Source organism: Vidua macroura, chromosome Z (genome assembly GCF_024509145.1).
Source record: "Vidua macroura isolate BioBank_ID:100142 chromosome Z, ASM2450914v1, whole genome shotgun sequence".
In the NCBI taxonomy this organism is placed as follows: Eukaryota; Metazoa; Chordata; class Aves; order Passeriformes; family Viduidae; genus Vidua; species Vidua macroura.
Window position 1 is genome coordinate 45809107 of NC_071611.1, and position 24960 is coordinate 45834066.

At 39.2% G+C, this 24960-nt stretch overlaps 1 protein-coding gene across 1 annotated transcript in view; it reads right to left on the minus strand.

Annotated features, from left to right (window-relative positions):
• Positions 1-8371: 8371 nt before the first annotated feature.
• The window catches only part of LOC128821725 (neuronal acetylcholine receptor subunit alpha-7-like), a 57005-nt gene continuing 40416 nt past the window's right edge, over positions 8372-24960 (minus strand). Inside the window, exons 9-10 of the mRNA XM_054002956.1 lie at positions 14750-14859; positions 8372-9422 (exon numbers count right to left, since the gene is read on the minus strand). Of these exons, the coding sequence (XP_053858931.1) occupies positions 8901-9422; positions 14750-14859 (632 nt within the window). The 3' untranslated portion in view covers positions 8372-8900. The remainder of the gene's footprint in view (positions 9423-14749; positions 14860-24960) is intronic.

Genomic DNA, 24960 nt, shown 5'->3' on the forward strand with positions numbered 1-24960 from the left:
AAAGCCTAATTTTTACTTGGCCATCTTGCTCATGGTATAAATCTAACTGCTTTTTGCTATTGAAAAACTCCTTCAAATAGTAAAATATCAAAAGCTGAGATTGTTATATTGTTGCATAAAAAGCATGGTATTATCCTGTGGAAACAATTACAAAAAAACAACTATGAATAAGGGATCCAATTCTGATTTTATGACAATGCTTTTAAGTCTTGTTTTTAGAACTCAGGGGGAACTCTCAAAAAAGGTAATGCTACTTTTTTGAGTATGTAAGAAGAGATGGAGAACTTCTATAGTAGTTTTCTAAACAATCAGGTTTCTGATCTGTCAGCCAGTGCAGCATATCCTCTGAAGCCTTTAGGAAGCTTTGTACAAGATTCACCTCAGGATAGCCATCCTAGATGGCACATGCTGAACCTGACCTTTCTCAGCTTTAACTAGGAGACCTGTCCAGAGATATTAAAGAAAAGGCTGGCCCAAATTTCCTTTGTATTCCTTTCTCCAAAGGTAATTTGGAATTAAAATCTTAAATTCACACAGCTGACTGAAAAGTCTGTTAGTTGAGGCTTTTCCTGGACATCTGGTTGCAATCTGCTGCCATTCTTCAAGACAAAGACTTCTGGGCAGTGGGGAGAATATGCTGAAACACAGACCCGGTGGAATACGTGGTAGTCAGCACCTCCACAGCATGAGCCTTCCAGGTCATTGCACTGCATCAGTCTCTGAGATAGGGTCATTCCCTTCATCTGTCTGATCTCTCTGGAGCTATTGTTTCCTGTTCCACTTTGAATATCATGTGCTTAATGCCATTTTCTTAGGTGTGTGGTCTAGAATGTTTCTGGCAGCAGTATTCCAATTAAGGCTGAGGACATCTTAACATAATTAGAGAGAACTAAGTCTCTAGGTGTCCTACTCATTACCACAAACACTACTTGCCTTTAAAAAAAACTCCTGCTGAGAACCTGAATTTCTGGCAGTCTTTTCTGCTGACCTTAGATCTATTTGTGGGGAGTATGCTGTGACAGTTAATCCCAGAGCATGTTCATTTTAAATTCAGCAGCAGCAGGAATTTAGTGGAGAGGTTTGCTGGAGTGGTAGTGTTCAGTGGACACATCTTCAAAGAACACCCAAGGGACTTTAACAAACACGGCATGTCAAATTTTATGTTTGGAGTTGAGCTAGTGCTTGAGATTATGTATTTAGCATAGTCCTAAACCCTCAATTTCTCCCGTTCAGAATTTTATGCACCCAGTAACTAATGCAGAAGATTCTTTCTTGCCACTTCCACTTCCTTCTGCTCATTATTGTATGCCTATGCTATGTAATAATCACATAATTTTGCAATAGGATTTTGACATCTGGTTGCACATAATGATAAAATTGGAAACTTTCTGAACTGGCCAAAAAATATGCTTCAGCTCTGACTTCCTTGTGAAGTCAAGGTATCTTAGCATTCAGAGTGCTGAGAAAATTCATTATTTAAATACTCAGGTCATATGTGGAGATGATCAAATTAACCATAAACATGTTTTATATTCTCAGTTCTTTTCAACACATAATATGTGTCTTTTATTTCCTCAAGTACTGCTAGCTGCAAAGCTGTAGGAACGAATTTCTGTTTAGGAAGGCATAATCAGGTCATAGAAATTGTTGGGACACTGGTCTAGAAGGACATGTCATCATTACACTATGCATAATTTAGGTATGTTTCTGATGGGCTGAACTTAGCTGTAAACTTCCCAGTACAGTTTAAGTACACAGTGTTAAAACCGGCAAATTACATTCAGTAAAATTCTCTGAGTTTGTAGTATCATGGTCAAAAATGTCACCAAAAGTCTTTCTGTTCCCTGATTTTGCTTTTCCCCAGGGATTTTTGACAGGTTATAAAAACCCCATCAACAATCCAAAACTAAAACCAAACCAAAACAACAATAAAAAACAATTAAACAGCCAAACAAAAACCTCACAACAAGAACAGCACCACCACCAACAACAAAAGCAACAGCAGCACCACCTCCAAACCAAACAAACAAAAAACAATGCCCTAAATGGAAATACATTTGTTTGCTACAGAGTTCCAGAACATGGATGTTAGTTGTTCATATGTCAAGATGTCTCCTTTTCATTTCCCCTAGATAAAAGGAAAAAGGGAGCCGTCACCTGTAATTTTGGATAGTCCTCATGGCCAAGGTTAATTATGCATCACTCTTCTATTGACTATAAAGTGAAAAATCTTGGCTTTTGCTTAGCAGTAATTTTTCTTTATACAATCAAACTAACAGTGCTAGCCAAATAAAAATGAATTGTTAACAACTAATCATATGCCTTCTCAAAAGATCATAAAAACTAGTGAAAGTTTTTAATCAGAATTATTTGTAACTAGAATGAAATTCAGAATAATACTGGTACATCTATTTTTAGAGTTCTGTGTGGCTTTGACCTTATCTCTTCCTTCATGAACTTCAATATTTTATGCTGTGTGGATTCTCGATTTCTGGTTGTTTTTTCTTGTCTCTGACATTTTAATGATTATTTTCACTTTTTGATGTTCTTTTCAGTGTCTGTGTCCTGAGGATATTCTATTGGTTCATGGGATGTTTTTGACTGCAAGTCCTTGGGATAATGACAGCACTATATGCTGGTTTTGGATTTGGTAGGGTTAGTTTTTTCATACTGTCAGGTATGGTGCTGTGTTTTGGATTAGTGCTGAACACAGGATTGATAACAGAGATGTTTTTGTTACTGCTGAGCAGGGCTTACACGAAGCCAAGGCCTTTCCTGTTTTATCCTACTGCCAAGCTGGTGAGGAAGCTGGAAGTACATGGGAGGCTGGGGAGAAACCCAAGCTGACCGAAGAGATATTCCAGACTGTCTGACATCCTGCTCAGTATTCCAAGCTGCGTGCAAGAAGGAGGAAGGAGGGGATGTTAGGAGTGATGGCATTTGTCCTCCCAAGTCACTGTGAGGTGTGAGGCTGCCCTGCTGTCCTGGAGATGCCAAACACCTGCCTACCCATGGGAAATGGTGAATGAGTTCTTTGGGTTTTTTTGCTTGAGTGTGTAGCTTCTGCATTCCCTATGCAACTGAATTATTCTCCGCCTGTGAGTCTTCCAGCTTTTACCCTTCCAATTCTCTGCCCAGTCCATCCTGCTGGTGGGTCATTGAGTGAGAATGACTGTGTGTGGTGCTTGGTTGCTGGCTGGGGTTAAACCACAGCACACAGTCACAGGAGAATCCTCATCTACACAAATGAGTCTATTGGTCCCAGAGACCTGGAAATGCAGAGGAGCTGTGAAGCTGATCTGGAAGTGTAACATTCAGCATACATAACCAGAGCAGGTACCTGCCAATGACAGGCAGATAAGGATTTCTTTGAAATTCCATTTTTCTGTTCAAAACCTTCACTTGTTTGAGCTGGAAAGTGAACATTTGAATACATAAAAGATGAAATCTAAACCTTTGCTGAGTGAAAGGTTGCATCAGTGTGTACTGACATAGGATCATTGAACCATAGAGTCACAGGATCATAGAATGACTTGGTTTGGAAGGGACCTTAAAGATCATCTAGTTCTAACCCTCCTGCACTAGACTAGGTTGCTCAGAACACCATCTGAACTGGCCTTGAACACTCTCAGGGATAGGGCATCCACAACTTCTCTGGGAAAGCTGTTCCAGTGCCTCACCACCCTCACAGTAAAGAATTTCTTTCCAACATCTAATTTAACTCTCTTTTTGTAGTTTAAAACCCTCCCCCCTTTTTCTACCACAATCTGCCCCACTATAACGCTGTGCTTCATAGATTTCAGAAATCTCTGCCTGAAACACCATCAAGACTATATTTTCTGCCCCACAATTTCACAAAACATTATAAGGAAGATTTTTTTTGCATTTTTCTTTCACATTTTATGCTTTTTTTCTCAATGAAAAAAGGTCTTTCCATTCCTTTTTTGACATGAAATTTCTGTTTAAAAAATATCCCAGTGCTATTTGTTGACAAAAATAGCTGAATGTACAGCTTTAGCCTTGAGCGATGCAGAAAATTAGAGAATGAATGCATGTTTTTTACTAGCATTCAGTTCTTTTTTCCTGCATTTTAATTGTATTTGTGTTTGGGTTTTTTGTTTTGTTTTGTTTTGTTTTGTTGTTTTTTTTTTTTTTGTTCAACACATTTTTTCCTTCAGTCAGACAAGTCTATCTGGTCTATGTCAAACCTATGTTGTACTTGGAAAGGTCTTCATCAGTTCCTTCCACTAAATGAAAATCTACAGGGCAGTGTGTTGACAGCCTGTGTAACAACTCAGAGCCTTCCATTCACAAAATAAATTTTCTATGTGTTGAAGAACTAGTAAACTTTCTTTTCCAAAATTGTGCCTGTTACATGAACAAGGTATTCCCAACATTAAAAAAACTGTGGCATGATTAGGACTTTGATTGCTAATAATGATCATGATTATCACCATAAATATTTTTTTTATTCATCCTTAATCAGCTAACAATCCTGACATTTTGCTTTGTCACATGAAAGGTGGGTTTTTAAAGTTACTGAGATGACTAGATTCATTCATATGCTAGATATTAACAAGGAGTAATAAATATGCCAATAATTTATCAGGGAAATTGAATTCTCTGTTATTGGAAGTTAAGCACCTTTTGAAAGCACTTGAGATACAGCCACTCTTACTCCCATACTGGGACAAGAGAAAAATGGTGTGAATTATTTGCATGATTAACAGACTTGACAAGGAGTCAGAGATCTGAAGACCATCTGAAATGGTGTTAGGAAGCAGTTGTGATGGAGTTTAGCTTTAACAGCTGCAGTATCAAGCAGAAACCCAAGATGCTCTTCTACTCTTGTCAGTGCAGAGCTGTTTGTATTTTCTAGATTGTTCATCAAGAAAGAAAAGGAGGCAACATTCTGAGCACATGCTTTCTTACCTATGCTGAAACTTGGAGTTTCCTATGTTGCATGTCCTTTCTTCCTTAGTATCTTTGTTATCAATGGGAAAAAAAAAAACCACCCAAAAAAAACCAAAAAACAACCCCCCCCAAAAAAAAAAAAAACCAAACAAAAAAAAACCAAAAAAACCCCACCCAAAAAAACCCACTAGAAAACATGTTTAGCATCTAATTCTGAACTGGGTATGTAATTATGGAAAACATTTCAGCCAGAGGATCACTGCTTAGCTCAATCTCTTAACCCAGATGTAACCTCACCAAGTGTTTAACAGAATTCTAAATTTTTGTTCCAAATTCTGCCAAGAGGAACCTCACAAAAGGGAAGGAATTTCAGCCTTCAAACCCTAAATATTTTGCCTTTATTTATTTCTGTAGGGATTTCACTGTATTTGGGGATTTCTCAGTATTTGACATTCTTAGTGTCTAAAATCCCAGATTAGTCCTGTTCTTCATTAACTTTCTTCTCATTTATAGTGTCCTCTTCTCCTAGGCACTTAGTAATTCAGATTAATGTGTTTAGATCATGATCTTTATCACTTCTTTATTGTCATCAATACTGAAAAGTTAATTTCAAATGAAAGAAGTATGCAACCTTACTGTAATATAGAAATACTTGATATTCACTGTTGGAAGTTACACAGCTGCATTTCTCATGGTGGCAGATAAATTAGAAAACCTGCAAGACAAAAATGTTCTACCAAAAAAAAAAACAAAAACAAAACCCCACAGACTTTCATGTGTATATCTAGATATATTGAGATAATTAATGAGTCAAAAGTAAAGAATATGTTTGATTATATGAACTATTGTTTATGTTTGAATTATAAATCAGGGCAGATTCTCATCTTGTTATGCTGAATAGCTTCATAGCAGAAACCTATCATGCCTTCTGGGAAATAAGGTGCTCCTCAGCAAGATAAAGTGCACAAGGACCTTTACTATCATGTTCTGTGTTACCAGGGGACAGTAAGGTCACCACTCCTTGTGAAACATTTCTGTAAGTGCCTGGATTTTGGAAAGGATATTGTAGGTTAGTTTCTTGATGCCATTTAACCTTTGCAATCAATTTGGGATTTTTTCCTTCTCTTGGAATGAAATACACCACAACACTAATTGGTGATGCCATAAAGAGCTGTGAATCAGTATGTATCAATCTTTCCAAGTGTACTGTAATTCTCAGGAAAATCTTAGATTGGTTCACACTTTATTCTGCAAGGTTCTCGATGCACAGTAACCATTTTTCTGTGCTATTTTACATAGATTGTTCTACGAATTTTGTGTAACAATGTTATTACCTTTCAGAAGGTCAAGTGATAAGTGGATAGCAAAAGGATCTGTCTCATATGCAATCTGAAAGAGTTATCAGCAAGTAGTTTCACTCCATTGTAAAGAGTTGTAAATTGCAATTTGAATTTTAGGACATGTCTATAAGAGCCAATCCAGCCCTGGCAATCTAACAGTACAAAGTCATGGCCTAGAAATGGAATTTTTTTTATTTGCATTGACTTTTATATATGAAAAAAAGTTATTTAAACTACTTTTTCACTATTGCCTTCAGATAGTTTCCATCTTCCTTCTGATCCTAAGGTCTATGCATTGAGTTAAAAATACTCTTATATAACAACTCATTTCATGTAAGGGAACAATGCTTTGCATGAGGACGCTAAGTTATTTTGACTGTGTGATTTTACCTTTTTTATCCTGTCACTGAAAATTGCTTTCAAAAATGCTTTTTAAGCAAAAATATTACTGGTCCTTGAACAAGTGCTCCAAAGTTCATTTAGTATCCTTCATCACAAGCTACAGAAATAATTGGATATTTAGATTTTTAGCTAACAGAAAAATGAAATTAGTATTTCAGCTGCTGTCTAAGAGAAGAGCCAAACCCCCAAAATAATCCTGCTCTTCACTGAGGTTTTAATATTAGGAAAAACCCTCCTGAATTATATTCTGTACCTCAGCAAGGACAATTTTGTAAGCAGAAGCATCAAAATGCGCAGGAGAAATAACCAGGTATTGGGAGTTTTCTCCTGCAGGCTTGGAGTTAGTTAGAGCACTAGTGCTCCTATAAAGAAGAAGAGATCTCTCTGAAATATGGATAGAATTTTCAGTAGGGGATTTTACCACTGTTAAACAGTGGTAAACAGATGCACTGGAGCTGCATCTGCAGCTGAAGTAACCAGGAAAACTATGTGAAATATAAAACAGGTCACTGTAATTAGGACCTTCCTAGGTTGACCTCCTTAGGTGCTTTTTTGAACACAACTCCAAGAAGTACGATAAATCCATGGTTGTGATGATCTAATCTTACTGCTACAGAGATTTAACATTCAAAATAGTGAAGTCTCTGTTTAAAGCCAGTGATCACCACCTAATAAAGGCCATAGTGGAAAAGCTAAGAGATCTTTTCCTTAAAGAAATAGTAGCATATTGCTTCAATCTGTAGAACTACCAGCTTCACCATCCATTTTAGATGGAAGTACTGCCCGTTGAGTAAAATCATGATCATATTCTTTCTCTCCAACAGTGATGGTGGGTAGGATCCCATCATGCAAATAGGGGAAATGTAAATGTTTTACTAACCCTGGAAGAACAGGAAGTTGAAAAGTCAGCCAGAGATGAAAATAGATTCTTATTTTTTTCTAGTGTACATTCAGAGAAGTGTTGTGTTACTCCAAAGGGGAAAAGTGTCTACATCAGACCATGTTCTTTTGTAGCTCTACAGTGGTCAGTAGGGAAAATAAAATCACGCAACAAAGGCATCATTCCCACCCACACTACTGGGTAGAAAAAAGTTGATATTGAGAATAGTGTGTTTTTCCCCCCTATACTCTAGGAAGTAGTATACTTCAATTTTGTTTCATTAACACATAGACATTATATTAGAGAATATTTAGGGACAGAAAATTGACAATAAACATTGATACATTAAAGCTGAGCAAAATAAAATTAGTCTTTTATGCACTCCTTTTAACAAAGCCTAGTGACCACATAGAAACGAAATTGTACTAATAGAATTAAAAAAAAAATACTACTTTGTTGATGGTATAGACTAGATAGGAAATCTGAGCCAAATTAAATCTGTGGACTATTTCCTAGATATTATGGAGCCACAAGATTCTGCCCTAATTGCACAGAGTTAGTCAGTATTAGGTTGGCAACTGTGTTCCAGTGATATTTAAATGAAGTTGACTTTCAAGGTGACAGAAACAGTTAAGCAAGGATTGTAAATTACATATATGATTGTCAACAAGGAGAAAGAATTTTCTTTCCAATGTCACAACCAATATTTCTTAATAAAAATTTTTAAAAACCAACCAACCAACCAACCAAACAAAAAAACCCCACAAAGTGATTTTCTGGGAAAGATACATTCCTGACAAATTTACCAAGAAAGCATCCCAGTCATTGTGCTAGCTTGAGGTAATATGATGACAGTTTATTTTCATAAATACAATATACAGCATCATGAGACTGTGGAGATACATCTTTCAAATCTGAGAAGTGCATGTCACAGCCACACCAAACAGTAATTATAAAACACAGATATACTGAAACCAATAAAATGATGCAAAAATTATAGTCTTCAATGGTCATTTAAATTAACAATATCCAAAAGTTCACAAATTCAAAGTAACACTTTGATATTAGTGTTAACTTGTAATACACATATTATAGTATTGTAATGTATTGAATTCTTGTCTATCACTTACCACAGATCATGACATAATGTGGCACTAGTCTATGAAATAAGTAATGGAGTTCAATATATTTACTATTCAGTAGCTACAATCACTAACATCAGGAATAATTATGTCCTGAAATTATTTTAATCCCCTTCTGTGTATGTTAGCACATATAAGTACACTTCTCTATTTGAGTTAAATTATCTAGTAAAATTACTGGCAATATTCACTTTTTTATTATCATGCTCATCTTTGAAAACCTTATGCAAAATCCTTTGAAACAGCTTCTATAAAATTTGGAGCAGACATGAGTATTGTAAATGTGCAAATGATGGCAAAAAGGGTAAATGCAACCAGACATAATCTGTCTATGACAGCAGCTGCAAACTTCCACTCACTGCAGATCTCTTCACCCTCATCTTGTTTCCTGAACCGCATCGCTATGAACTGGACTTCCTCCAGGATTTTCACAATCACTGGAAGAGTGTCCATTAAAGCTTTCTTTTGCACAAGCTCAATATCTTCTGCTAAGGGGCAAGTCATCTTTCCACCCTTGCTGCCCAAGTTGTTCTGCTGTGGGCAGCACGGGCTCTCCATGGTGTGGTAGCTGTAGATGGTGTTGCCGTTGCTGGACTGGTGCCCGGGAAGGACGTTCACTTCCATGCTGTTTACACTCAGCTGCTGCTTGGAATAGCTGTACTTGCAAGAGAGGGACTTTATATTTTCCCCAGGTTTTTTCATTCGTAAAAACCAAGCACACCACTTCAGCAGGATGACACGAACCTGAAAGAGTTACCACGGCAGAAATACAGGACACTCCTCAGCATTTTAAAAGTTTTTGTGACTATTATAGTCAGTCTGCACAGTTTCTTAGAAATACTGATGGATTTCTGTGTTCTCCAGCTATCTGCTTTCAAAATGTTTCTTAGAGGGTCTAACTTTTTACCAAGGATAGCCCCTTTTTGGATCTCTCTTGAACATAGTGGTGTTCAATGCCCACTTAGCTTATAAAGCAAAAGAGATGTAAAATCTTACTTTACAAAATGGTCTTTGGAGACCCATCTTTATCAAACACTCCGAGATCTCTGCAATTGAGCAGATAGCACAAAATTGGCTGTATGGTTTTCAAACATTTCTCAGATTGTAAAGAAGGAGATGCAGTTGAATACTTTTGGGGGCCAATGTTTAGATTTTGCTGAAAAAAATCCCTATACAACAGATTCTAGAACATCTCCCATCCCCATTGCTATTGTTTACATCTAAATAAAAGACCTTGGTTGGGTTTTCGTGGTTTTTTTGAAAGCTATTTTATACTCTTTTGAAAGCTATTTTATACTCTTTTGAGGAGTTCAACCATGTAATACAGCAGGCTTTTTTTCAAAAGAGTAAATCAATTACATTTAGCAGCTCAAAATCTAAGTGCCACTGTTAACTGCTGTCATTGCCCTGTGTGCTGATGCATCACAAGATGCTCTAATGTGCACACAGCAGATTGTGCCTGGTATGTTTCTTGTCAAGGTCATTAAGTGAGCTAACTCCTGAGAGTGCTTCCAGAATTTTTTTCCAGTGAACTGACCTTGAGATGTTTGATCTGAGTCTGTGCCTGAGCCGGCTAGAATTACTATTGGTAACATTGTTAACTGCGAAAAGCAGGAAAAAAAGCTGTGGATTCAGTAAGGTCTTGTGTGAAGACCAGCAAACTAAATTTGCAAAATCTTGTAATTATAAGATCCTCTAGGTGTTATGCATACAAAAAGGGCATTTACAATGTGCTTGAGAGGGACCCTCCATACAGATAGGCCTTTTTGATAACTGCAAGCCAAATAAATTTGGCTGCAAGCCAAATAATCTGACATCAAGGAGGGAACAGATGTGGCCTCTGGTTTCCCTTTTGAGGCTCTACTCACAGGGATTCCCTATGTAATCCTGCTCCTGTTACTTTGGTTGTGTTTGACTCGGGACCACACTTTGCCTCCAAAGCTGTTTTAGATGCAGGAAAAGTTGACTCCTGTGTTTGCACAGTACAGATACAGGAATGGGGAAATTACAGCTAGCACTTGGAGTTACTGCTGTAATGACAAGCATAATTTCAGAAAGGAGGAAGTCTTAGTAATCACAGATAGGAATAATAATAATAATAGCCAAAACCAATGACCAGTGAAAAGCAGTTACACAATTTTTTAATTCTGCAATGTGAGCTCTTCTATGTCACAATCCTGTATCATTTTCTGTGTGCCACTTTACTTCTCTCCCACTAGCAAATTTTTTGTTCTTCATCATTGTCATGGTTTTGGCTGGAGAGAGTTAATTTTTTTCCTAGTAGCTGGTACAGTGTGGTGTTTTAGATTCAGTATGAGAATAATGTTGATAAAATACTGATGTTTTGGTTGTTGGAAAAATAGTGCTTACCCCGAATTAAGGACTTTTCAGTTTCCTGTGCTCTGCCAGTGAGTATGTGCACACAATGCCATGAGGAAGCATGGCCAGGACAGCTGACCTGAACTAGCCAAAGGGATCTTCCAAAAGTATATAAAGTGTGGGGAGTTGGTTGGAGGCTGTCAATTGCTTCTCAAAAATAGGCTGTGCATCAGTTAGCAGGTGGTGAACAATTGCATTGTGCATCACTTGTTTTCTTGCATTTTATCACTCTCTCTCATCCTTGCTGCTATTATTTTTTTATTATTGTTACCCATTACTATATTATTATTATTATACATTATATACATTATTATATATACATTATTATTATTATATTATTCATATTATTATATTTTATTCTGTTTCAATTACACAACTGTTCTTCTCTCAACCCACAAAGTGCTGGAGTTTTTATCTTATTCTCACCATCACAAGAGAAGGGAGCTAGGATGCGAGCAAGTGGCTGTCTGGTACTTAGGTGCCAGCTAGATTTAAACTATGAAAGTCCTGAAAGACTGTTTTCCATTATTCATACTATTTTGCTTTAAATATTTCATTATTTCCCCCATAGTCCCCACAAACAGTTACCCACAGCACTGCAGTGTAAAAAACTGATTCTGTCTTTAATTGAACTTACTTAATTATAATGTGCTCAGACTGCTCATGGACACAAAATGGGACAACATGGAACAAAATAAAGATCTTAATTGCTAGCAATGTGTCAACCGTGTCAGTTGCAAAGGGGAGAGAGAAGTTAATTCTCTAGAACTGTGAAATTACAAAATACTTAGTCAGGCAAACTTTCTTATTAGAAAATGTTAATATGTCTGCCTTAACTCTGAAAGGAGATGTGAGGTGAAAAAGCACTTTTATATAGGAATGCTGCTTTTTCCTTCAAGACAGAGTTTTTATTCCTTAGGGAAATTACATTTATAACTACAGTCAAACCCATTTCCCATAGAAGAATAAATACCCAGAAGACAGTAACACAGCTTTTAATTAGCTTGGATTTCAAATGCCCTATTTCCTTGAAAAGACAGACACTCAGACATCAATCTGTTCTTGTCATACCAATTAATTCAAGAGACAGCTGCATCATACAGGTTTTTGGATAACAGCTGAGTATGATAATATGAATCTATATTCTCACCTGTATTGTCATATATGGATTTCTACGAAGGAAGTACACAAGTACAGCTGTCTTCAGAGGTCAACAACCCTTCTGTGAGCCTCTCCTAGCTATAATACAACTGTACTGCCAGCCTGGCCTAGTCCAGAGCAGAGAGTCTCCAATTAAAGCTCTCTTGATAAGGGACATCTGCACCTGAGCAGAACTGTGCATGTCCAGGTCTTAAGAATATCAAAAGAGAATCCTGAAACATAACAAACCTGCCTTAGGCACAACAAAGGGCCAGAGTTCTCTTGCCTTTTCCCACAAAACCCCTTCTTCCCTCAGTGCTTGGTCTCTCCATATCTCTTCCCCATGAAACAGTCTTGGCTGTCAGCAGAGAAAGGTCAGTTGAGCTGTAGTCTATACCTGATGTTATCCACTCCCAAACAGCTCCTTAGCTGGGCCTTCTTTACTGTTTTTTTCCATGCTAGCTCAGAAGACATTACCAAAAGTGTCCACCAGCCAGCAGCTCTCATTTCTCAACTGAGTAGCCAACAAATGCCCTGACTGAACACCTTGGATTTAAATTCCTCCCTTGGAAAAAGCTGGTTTGTAAGTCATCCAAGATTAATAGAAAGGAAGGCACAATTCTAAGCAGTGGAATAATGAAAGTGAACACCTACAGAGAGGATAAACACGAACAGGCACTCTCCTCCCTCTTCTGTTGCAAAGCGCAAGGACAGACCCCTTGAGAGACAGGCAGGGAAAATAAATTGCTCTACAGTAAATAGTTTAGAAAGCAGCTGTGTTTAGGAAATGCATCCACTCAAATCTTCTGGGTCTGCAGAAGCTCCCACACATGCCCAATTGTCCAATGCCTTCCCCTGCAACTGACTCCAGCAGACAAATCCATTTAAGCAGCAGGTGAGAACAATTGTGTAACAATATCCCATTAATCAGGGTTAGAGTTTGCAATAAACTGAGGCCTGGCTTTGACATGAAGAGAACATTGTGGAAAGTAATTAAATGGTAAGGGCAGCAGCTGGTACTGGAAATGCAGAAAAATGTAATGCAAAAAATTTTCTTCTTTCTTAAGTTACGTCTTCACTTCAGATTTTTTTTTTTAACTGAGCAAAACTCATTCAAGGTGTCTCTGTAAGAAACACCTGACATAGGTGGACAGGCAAAACTGAAAAAAAAAACCCAAAGAAACCTCAAAACAACAACAAAAAGAATAGAGACGAACATGAATTCTAACAACTGAGCTTTGGCCATGGCTGGTAGAGTAAAAGTGCCTACTTTTGTGGGATCAGCCTCTTCCCTACACACTTGGCATTCACTCTTTTCCTCCTGAGATCCTTCAGCCCTGTCAGCTTGTCTGGTCTATACCTTTTACAGTCTATGATCTGCACTTCCCAGTAATGCTTTCCACAGTTTTTGCTTCCTGATGGCATGTTTTGTAATGTATGCCAGTTCAGCTGTCAGGCCACTGAACAAGGTTTCTCCTGAATGAGAATTTGCTGCACATTGTGTTTCCAGCCAAGAAAACATGAGTCTGGTAGAGAGCAAGAGTTGATTTGCAGGGCCTGTGAGGAGAGCTAACATGGGCCATTGTGTTGGGCTCCTCAAAAAGCAATCAAATAGGTTCTGTTATACTGCTGCAGATTCTATCCATGAAGATATCTGAAGCATGTTTCCCAGATTTGTGCCCTCAGGTTTTGCCTACAAGCAGGTTCATCCAGAATTCACATTCTCTGCTACCTTGAAAGTAAGAGGTTTTTTAATCATACAGCACTTTGGGAAATAATTGGGAAATGTCAAGGTAATAGTGTAGCATGAAAAATGTGGTAAACAAGATATCAGAGGATGTTGTACAACTGGACTCCTACAAACAGGGTGGTAGATAGCTGACTGCGACTATCTGCTTCTGCTTTTGTCCCTTTTCATTCTGTAAACAAAAGCATACCTTGCTTATTCTAAAATCTATTAGAAAAAAAAAGTGAGAGGGAGAAAGAACATAATTTTCTTTTAACTTGAAAATCTAAAGGAAACATTCCATTTGAAAGCCAGCTGGCATTGGTGCCAGACCTCACTGAGCTGACAAAGTCTGCTGCTGCAGAAAAAAGAGGGTCCACATGCTAATACACTGGGAAGAGATCAGATGGCAGTTGACAAACTGCCCAGTAGAGACTAGCATTTGTTTAGCACATTCTGTCAGTACTGGTGTCTGCTGGATATGAAATTAAATGTTTGCACTTGCAAAGTAGGTGGTGAATGCAATAACTTTGTAATGACTCAACCACTCCATCATGAGGTTGAAAACAAAGGCCAAATTGGAGAAACTACTTTAAATAATAAGAGAATAAGAGAAACTGGTTTTAGTGGGAAAGCACATTTAGTTTCCTTGTTCTTCCCCTTCATTTGCAAACATAAGCATCAACTATGTTGTTTGTAACTAACTCTTCAGAGTAATGGAAAACAACTTCTGCCTCTCACCTATAACAAGTTCACTGTAGTTTTTAGATAATTTTCTTTTCTTTCCATAGTAACCTCCTGAATGTTTATAACCAAAACTGCTTACCCATTTGGGCATCTTTCCTGCTTGGGGGTCATGATGGTGAAACTGCAGAACCAGCACTGTTACGACCACAGACAGACCAACGATGACCATTATACTAGCGAAATACTGAGCTGCAAGCAAAAGGAGGACTTGGTTAAGTGGGGGGAAATACACAGAGCCCATAATATTCCTTGGCCATGCCTTGAGATCTACATTTGGAAGCACTGCATCAAATCTGAACATTCTCTTCTATGGTCTGCTGCACTGGAGCATTTGAGGTGTGTATCTGCTCAGCTCCATTCTCTCCTGTGAGGGAAGGCCTGGAACACATGAAAGGTGAAAACTGTTTGTTTTTTGTCCCTGAAGAAGAGTGTAGGGCCTCACAGTAAGAACACCTTTGTGCCTGCTGTCAGGACAGTGAGAAGTTGAGCTGACAACACCCAGTGAACACCAGCATTCCCAGTCCTAGGCCTTCCATGATACCAGCAGAGGTGTTGTAGGGAGATGCTCTCATCATGGTGCCTCTGGATCCCTTCAAAAAGTGTCACCAGTTCCCCACCTTTGCCCCACTACTGCTCAGGTGGTTAGGCATATTTCTCATTACTCTTCTTAGCCCTTAAGACCACTTCTTCTAGTTCATATGAAAGTACACTACAGCCTCCTTGAATGTTAAATTTAAATCTGCTGTGCAGGAAAAAAAACAATATCTTGAAAGCCAGAACTGAGGCTTGAAGCCACATCTCCTAAGTGGCTGTACATCTTCCTCATGCCAGGAGTAAGGTTTATGTGCTGGAGTGTAAAGCAGAATTACCCACAGGGGTAATGGCATTTGAAGGCTTCAGTGGGAAAATACCAGGGAGCATTACTTTTGGCTGACATAATGGTGCAATGTGGGAGAGCACATCACACTGCCCCAGACTGCAGCCTCCTGCAACCCACAGCCTTCCCTCCCACAGCTTGAAGGAAAAGAAAAAAATTAAATCAAAGCTCCAAAGCAAGTTTTGTTTTGCCTGTGTTTCTTAATACCGAAATACAGCAGCAAAAAGCTTCAGGAGCAAAAATCTACAATAATGAGATTCTAAGGCCTTCCTGAAAACAAGGCTGCAATTTCTTCAAGAGGTATGGCTTTTCATGACAAAATTAAATATGTATCTATCTAGATAAGAACAGTCCCAATGGTAAGATGAATTTAAAAGTCACTATTGCACTTATTCACAGAGAGGAGAGTCAACAAGCAGGCAGAAGCAGAGCAAACCAGGTTTCATGGAAGTTGTTACATGCCCCATGTAAGAGAAACACTGTACTGTTGATATTGTTGGTTTAATTACTGCCATGAGTCAGTAAACAACTTCCTTAAACTCTATGAATTTTGATACCACCAGACTTCAAATGCCTGAAATGGTCCATTTAAAATGGCTTTAGCTAAGATTTTTCACATATCCTTGGAAAATTAGTCACCTGGTTAAACTTGGAAACAACCTGATGATATCTGACTCAAGATCCTAACCAATGATTAGCAGAGGAATTATGCTCCCAGTTTGTTTTTGGTTTTTTTTTTTTTTTATGCTGTAAACACAGAAACAGATGTCAGATAAGTACTGTATAGAAAAGCTATTAAATAGAAAACAGTTCTTTCCAGGACAGACTGGGAACCAGAGGAGAGCCAGGGACCCATAAAGAAAGATATTTTATAGTTTTGCCTGGTGGTAGGCAAGGAAGAGGCTGGAGATGTGTCATCTGCATTTTGAGGGGAGGAGTAGGGTGCTCCTGTTCAAGGTACACTGAAGTCTTCACTTGGAAAGTAAGGATGGAGGAAATAGTGCACAATACTTGAGCCCTGTGTGTTAGTATGAGGCAGTCAAATGTGTACAAGATATCTCTGAAATCTGGCAGTTAGATCTATGCCCACCTACTGGGTAGGTGTAGGTGCTGTTTTCAGAGAGAAAGTCGCAAAGTCCTGGAAATGCCCAGGACTGCTCTAAGGCTGGATTTTGCCAGTCCTGAAGAGACAACAGTGAAAGTGGAGGGAAAATATAGCAATGACTGGCACAGCTGCTGGTCTTTCACATCTCTAGCTGGAGATATGATAAAGGCTGTTGCCTCCTTTTGTGAGAGAGGAGAAGGTAGAACTAATAACCATTGATCACAAAGGAATTGCTAGATCACATGCCCATGCATCTCCTTGATTGAAAACCTGACTGTCCTTACAATCTAGAACCAGGCAGGGACGGCCAAGACCCTGGGTCTAGACTCAGTGACCATTCCCCTGTAAGGGAAGAAAAGGCCTCAAAACTCAGTGGGTATGTCCACAAGGCAAAAAAAAAAGTATATGGTGTAGGAATATGTCGTCTGTTGATGGAGTAAACAAGTTACCCTTTGTCTCCTTAAAAAGGAAAAAAGCCTAGAAGTTTCTCTTCTCAATTTGGTTAAAAGATACCTTATAGGATCTTGGGGACTCCACCTCAAACTTAAGGATAGCTAATTGGACAGGAGCCAAAAAGTCCTGCCTAAGCAATTCACTAGAAAAAGAAGAGAACAAAAGAAGTAATTGCTTTTGTGAAGTGTTTTAGCAGGAGCAAGAACCTCTTGCCCTGGCTTGGTTTTTCTCTGTAAAGAGCTTTTTTATTTTGCCTTTTATTAAAACTTTTTGTTTCCAACACTGTCACAGGAGCCATCCTGCTTCTTTTATGCCACCTGAGGTAGCTGAGCTATCAAGGTTATAATGCTTATCTCTGAGAGCTTATAAGACCTGGCTTGAGGAGAAAAAGCATTAATATGGCTCTGAAATTATATCTTTACTTACTCAACATTTTCTGATCTTTTCTTCTAAAGGTTTAATCCTACATCCTCTCCTTCCTGGCGGCAGAAAAACATAGTCATACTGCAGCAGGAGAACTGTTGAGGAGAACTTCTGTGCTGTCCTTCATGAACCTCCTTAAAAGCATGGCCTAATCTTCCAGTCTGCTCATTTCTGTTCCTGACAGTCTTTTGCCCTTGCACCAGCAAGGTCAAACCCATCACTTGGTCACAGCTGCAAGGGCTGCTGTCCCTGTTCACCTGTGAGAAGCCAATTCAGTTTTGTTATGTCTCAGCAATGGTTGTCAGAGGCATGCAGGGGAGGGGTTGCACATATGCTATGTCCAGGAGACAGCCACAAGAAGATGGAGGAAAGCCTTGTCTCTGAGGAGACTTTGCCTGGCCACCAGTTCATGTCCCACATGGGACAGGCAATCAGCAGGGGAACACTGAAGACATTGTACCCCAGAGACACTCTGCGATCAACAGCAAAAGGTCTCTGCCAATGGACTGCACTGAGACATCGGACTGGGCCAATAGTCTCCTGTCAGCAGGCAGACTTCAGCAGGATCTGGAGGCATAAAAAGTAACTGCATCATAAGCCTTGGTGGCTCTTTGGGGTCTGTTCTGTCCTTTGCCTTTCGTCTTTTTGGGGACTTCTTGAGGCTTACACTTTTGCCCTGGCCCCAGCTGACCTTTTGGCTCTCCCACCCTTGCAGCTCTTGCTCACCCACACATCTGTCCTGCCTTCCTTTCCTGCTTAACCTGTGTGTCCCGCCTGGGCCACCTGCATCCAACCAAGCCTGCCCACCACTGTGATTTTTGCTGCAACCCTGTCCAGACTTCTGGACCTCCTGCTGGATCCTCCCTCACCTTGTGTCCTGCCGCTGCAGGAGCTGTCCACAGGCAGGCAGCGTGTGCAGCCCCACCTTGGGACATCAAGGGCACTCCCCAATCTCTGGAGGTAACACCCTCTTTTTTCCTCTGTCTCCTCTCTCTCTCCCTCTCTCCCATTATTCTTCCTCTTAATCTGTCTTCTCTAGCCCTCTTCAGTCAAGTAAATCTTTTTTATTTTGTATTTTTGTTACCAATAAATGGTTCTCAGACACAATGTTTGCCTCGTTTGGCTTAATTTAGTTCCTGACCATCCATTATTAAAAGAAATCTTCGCTGTTCCCCACAGTGGAATGCAACATCACTTCTGGCATCCTCTCTGATTATGACTATGACTCAGCCTTCTCTGTGACCAGAGAAGCCTTGCTGCTGAAAGGATCAAGCTACAATGCTCATGGATAATACTTCCTTTGGAGCCACAGGACTTCAATCTTCATTCATTCTACCCTAGCCCCACACACTGCCCTGAATTAGCAAACTCTATTTCTGGGTCTCCACTGATGTTGCTGAGCACAGAAATAGAATGCTGTCCTGTGAGATGGGGCATGGAGGGGACAAGTAATGAGCTTTGGTCTCCCAAGGAACAGCCTTGGCCTAGCCACCAGACCTTTCTGGCAGTATTTTAGGAACCATCCTAAATCCTTTTTATTCATTTAGTGCTTTGAAGCTGCTGCTCTCACAAAGTCCTACACCCATGTGTCTGTTGGTAGAGGTAAAGGCAAATCTGATTTTACAAAGAAGCTCAGCCGCTCTCACTTAAACTGCAGGAGGAAAATGCTTAACAACTCCCACTAAACATCCCTCTGTCTCCTACTTGTAACTCCTAATTACTAGATTAGCTTGAAATCTTTAACAATTCCCTTCACTGTGGTAAGTATCAGGAACAGCAATCCCAGATCAGGGTGTATGTGAAAGACCAGGGATCTGGTTGCTGATAATTCACCAGCTCTGAGGCAGAGCTTGGAGGTGTCTGACACCATCTGGAGAGGAAGTAGCTCATTTACACTCTGACTGTGGTAGCTGCCACAGGCCAGAAAAATGCACCAGAAGACCTGTGTTTGGAGCCCCTCAATATCCCTGACTTAGACAGCAACATTCCTCAGGGATACTGAGGTCTGTACTGATCACTTCTAAATGCTCTTCATAGGTTTTAAAACCCATATGATGCTTTCTTCAGCAGAGATGAGTGAGCAGAACAGCTAGTTTGGGTGCTTGACTGATCTTCAAGAAGTACGAAATATTTGCTCTTGTACAATTGATTTTTTTTCATTTTCTTTGCCAGAGGCATTATGTGACATACTATCTGGACAGCAGTTTTAACATCTAGGAGTTGTCATCATCTGTCCCAGGACAATCAGAAGATGATCAGGCGCCATTGTCATAACAAATATGGATCTAATAAAACTACAGATAGTCAGAAGGTCTTCTAAAAAGTCAGTGAGACCAGCTATTTGTTCTTTGCAGGCATACTCTGATGTCACCTATACCAAACGGATAGCAGTGATTTGCAATTAATAATTTGAAGAACATTCAGTACCATTTTTGGATGTTTTGTGTCATTATCTGATGTTAGAGAAGCACCTTAGGATTATTTTAGAGATATTTTGGAAGACATACTGCTGAAGTGAAACTGGATTAACTTCAAGGACTGATTAGGGACAGGGTAAACAAAACAGAATCGCTAAGATGGATGTTTCACCTTGATTTTGTCATGGAACAGTGATATCATTATATCATATCATATCATATCATATCATATCATATCATATCATATCATATCATATCATCATATCATACCAGCAGTTATCATCTGACCCTGATTTGTTAACATATTCAATCACAAGAAAGACAGTGTATCTGCACTATGACCAGTCACAGTCTTCTTGTTCCTGTGAAATACTAGGGGAAGGAGAAAAGTGTTGTGCTCGAGTATTCACATTGATCAAGTTGGATGTTGGATGTCTCCCACTGGTGTTCCTATTTCTATTCTATCTTTTCAGAAAACATCAGGTTTTGCATGTGAAATGAGTAAGTGGGTTAGAGCCTCTCTAAGTCCAGTAATTTCAGTCATTCAGGGCTGAATGCTTTGTGCTTCTTGTGAGCTCAGAATGTGATATTTACTGCTCCTCCTTCTGGAAATGGTCCAGGTGAGAACTAAAGCCTGTGCAGGTCGATGAAAACCTCAGATACCGGCAGAGGGGCTTACAATCACCCTTCTTCTTTTCTCTTATGGTAGGGACCAGGCCTGGTGCTGGGCAGATGCTGCGACAATGGCAGAGGTACTCAAAAGATAGAGGAGAAATGTCTTTATGACTTACTGTTGTACACAGACAGCAAATAAATACATAATACATACGATTATGGTACTTGTGTTTTGAAACTCTTCTCCTTCCACATGCTTTTGAAGAATAGAAATGGGAGTTTGAAAAGTAAAACTGTTCTCTTATTTAGTTTGATTGTATTTTTCTGTAAAGAAAAAATATCCAAGACTCTTGGCTTTGGGAAAAGCATCACTGATCGCGGGGAATGAAACTGTAAGAGCTGCCATGAATGAGAATTTCTGTTTCATGAAAGAGATTGAGTAGGGGCCTGATTCTGACAAGGTAAAGGCAGGACCATGAAAGGATATGGGAGAAAAGCACTCCAAAAATTCAAATAGGGACAGAGTAAAGTGGGATGGCATCAACTGAGAATATACTGTAAGATGACAAAAATGTAATAGGGATTAATCTAATTTTCTCTCTAGTCAGAGCAACTAATGCCTTATGTTCATAACTTAAAACAATCTGTAACTCCTGAAGGTGACAAAGCACCACATTGCTTCCCTGTCCTAGTAATTTCCAGTCCCATTTGCTGTATGGCTAAATGCAAGAAATCACCCCAAACATCTGCTGAAAAGGTACTTAACTACAGTGCAAAGTGTTTGTGCTTACTGAAATGGCGTAGGCATGGTAAGGAACAGCAAGGAGAGGACACAGCTGGAAAATATCATCATAATGGAGCCCTAAGCAGTAAGTAAGTTGTGATTTTTAAAAAAGCAGAGTAGCTTAGCAAAATAAGACAGAGAAAAGCTGCCCCGAAAGTTTTGCCTCTCTGGAGGTGATATTACAGGCTGGGGAAAAGAATAGTCAGGACAGTGTACTGTGCTTGGCCTAAATTTTCCAGACCAATGGCTTTTGGCCATGTCTGACTTAATATGGGCTGTGGATTGATCTGTCTTTCTGAAAAACTGGCAGATTTTGGTAGGAACTAAGTATTACATTAGGAGATTAATTTTTTTAAGTCTATGAGTTCAACGTAGCAACTTATCCTGAGGCATTATTGAAGACTTTCCTACAGCAGTGCATGATAAATTTGATTCTGGTCACTGCTCTATTTGGTACCACTGGATGTGGGACCACATGACCACCAACTGTGTAATCTTAAGGAGGCTCTAGCCAAAGGATAGTAATGAAAGGTAGTTAGGAATCTGTATTGACTTTGACGAATTTTTTCCTTAGTGACTTCTTAATGCATGATTTCCTAGTCTTAATTATAAGGTTGCTTTAGGATAGAAAACACAGTTTTATGAAACAGATCAGGGATATGAAGACTTAAAGGAATTCAGGTGTATATCTATTGCCTAAGGAAAGAACTCATCCTTTCCTGAGAAATGGCCATATAATCATTACCAAACCAGATCCTTGCCCACTATTATTTACCTAGAATAATATAATCATTTAGGTTGGAAAATACCTCTAATATAATAGGTTTCAACCATTCACCTAACATGGATCACAATGTTATTATAAAAAAAAATAGTCCTTACAGTGTAGAGCTAAATACCTCTAATATAGTTTTCAGATGAATTACAAGTCCTTTAATTTCAAAAGGCAGAAACTGATCTTGTACAAAGGCTCTAATTAAAATAACAGGACTTGTTAATAACAATATTTGTTTAATTTTGATTTATTTGCTGAACCAGGAAATCAACACACTGGGATATGGTTACATCTTCCTATGTAATGCACTGGATGAGTTTGATAATAGGGACTGGAAGGTGCACAAAGTCCACATGAAATTACTGGCATTTATAGTGCAAAATACATCTGCATAATTACATAGGTTTTTAGAAAGAGAAAAAACAATAGTGTTATACCTGAGCTGTGTCACGCAGGCTTTATGATTTTACCCAGTGATTAGCACAGTCAGACTAGTAATTTAGTCGTGTAGCACATCTGGAGTTCTCAACAGTTCTGTACATACTTTCAAGTAGTGAACTCCTGTTTCCTAGACTCTTGGTAAAAGTAACTTTAAAGAGAAAAATTAAAAGTAAGTAAAATGACGACTGCAGCAAGATACACTTCCCACAAGCCACGATTAAGCTACAGTAGGAAGGGTAAGTAGGGTAAGTTTAAGGACACAGTTGCTGCTGTAGAACCATGGTCTGAAAGTCTTTTAAGAGCTACACTCTAGAGGCTTTAAGTGCCAGGAGGGACTTCCAGTACCCTGTAGAGAAAGAATCTTTGTTCATAAAGTTGACATGTGCTGGATTCTAGCCAAACAGTTGTGTTTGTAGATGTCATGGGCCTTCAACTCTTTTGATTTAAATGGTTGAACTTACTGCTATGCTAAGGGTGAATAATGCTTTAAACAGAAAGAGACATTGTTCCCTGGTTTGGCCTTCTCCTTTCATTGGCATCTCTGTGGAAGGGCAGAATTCAACTTTTGAAATATTGTGGTGCCTTTCCTTGCATAGATGTGTGCTGTTGAAAACTGGGCTTTGAAAAAAAATTTTTTTCCCCAAAAGGGAGGGTGTGCTAGAGAAGGATGGAAGCCAACATGCAGCTGGGCAAGGAGCTACTGATGTGGATGCAAACCCCAAGAAAGTGAGTGAGAGCAGGTGGCCAGCCTGTCCAACTGGAACATACAAAACCTCTATGAAAGGTTCTGGTGCTCTAAGGTACTGAGCAGCCAGATACTGATTCCTAGGCCAAGTCTTATCACTTGCTCTTTACAGAAAAAGAAGTTTACCTGTTTTAACATATATTAACATGATAGTTGGTAGGCTGCTGAAAAATGGGAATCTCTCATCTGGGGAAGTTGGATGTGTGGAGCAAGAGAGTCTCTGCTTTGGGTAGCTTTATAAAAAGACAGAGAACAAAGTGCACGTACCAAGGAAGGGGTAACCCACTTTGCAAAGGTACAAAAAAGCAACTGTCTTGTCCCATTTGCATCCTTCAGATTATTTAATCTGATAGGTGCTTTGTTTGTTATTAATATAATTTGAGGTTCCCCCTTAACTAAGAGGAACTAACTTATGATTTCCACATTACTCTGTAAATATGTTCCAGATTGCAAAAGCTAATACTTTTCTAGGTGTCATGTTAGACCAGTTCTCCTTTGCTACCTCAATAAAGACACTCCAACAGTGATATTTTTCCATATTATTCGAGTTCAGTAGTTAAAGCCAAGGTCAGAAGGAGAAGAAAGTACAGCATGTTAGACATTAGTGGCTTTGAAATAGCAAAGGCTGTGAGAATGCATGCAGACCCAGAGAGGTATGGATGCATGTTTGTTTCTAAAAACTCAGGCCCTAAAAATATAATGCAGATTTTTAAAGCATGTGGAATCACATTTTCAAAGTATCTCTGCATCCACATGCATGAAGACCAGTAACAGTGACTCTTCAGCAGATCAGCAAGGGATCTTTCTACTTCAAGATCAAATTATCTGCATCCTTCACAAATCACATGCTTTGGAAGATTTGTTTATTCCTGAGACCTTCTGCTAACCATGCTGATTCTTCAAAACTGGAATGAGCTTTCCAAATGTACTCCTTCTCCTCGTATTAATTCTGAGGATTTTAACTGAACTAGAGATCACTCTGAAAAAAACTGTGACCATGACCTGGCATATTCAATTCAGCAGCTAAAATATCCTTTGTGAGATCACCTGTAAGATCACTATGAGGAAAAGATGCTATGTCACTTTGTTAGACTAAGGATAAGGTTTTCAGAACTCAAGATAATATAAAAGGGCACAGACCAGCTTTGAGCACTTACTGAAAAAGGGCTGTTTGGGTGCAGAAGCCAAATGGATAAGCAGTCTCCCTGCAAATTTGGAGTGGAGCAAGAAGAGAGGGGCAAGGTTTTAAACTAGAAATAATGTTGAAGGGAAATAACAACCCAAATGTAAATGCAGAAGTAGCAGGCAAGGATGGAAAAAAATGGTATTGGGTAGTCAGAGCAAGAAAGACTTCAAGAATGGTGAAACAAAGTGGAAGAGCTCACTTCCAGAGTGAGAAAATGCATTAAGTCTGAGGAATATGCAGGATCAACTGAAACTCTGCACATAGCTGTGAAAAAATAATGTTACTGGAAAACTGAGATGTTGTGGGACATTTCTCACTACCAGAAGCTCCTAAGGAAAAGTTGTATGAAGGAGCCATTTGGATGTGAGGGGTTTCTGTCTGGATGGATGAGAGCTGCTGGAGAGTTTGTGGATCAGCTTCAGTGAAGAGGCCAAAAGGAGTGATTCTATGGTGGAAGTGCATAATAGAC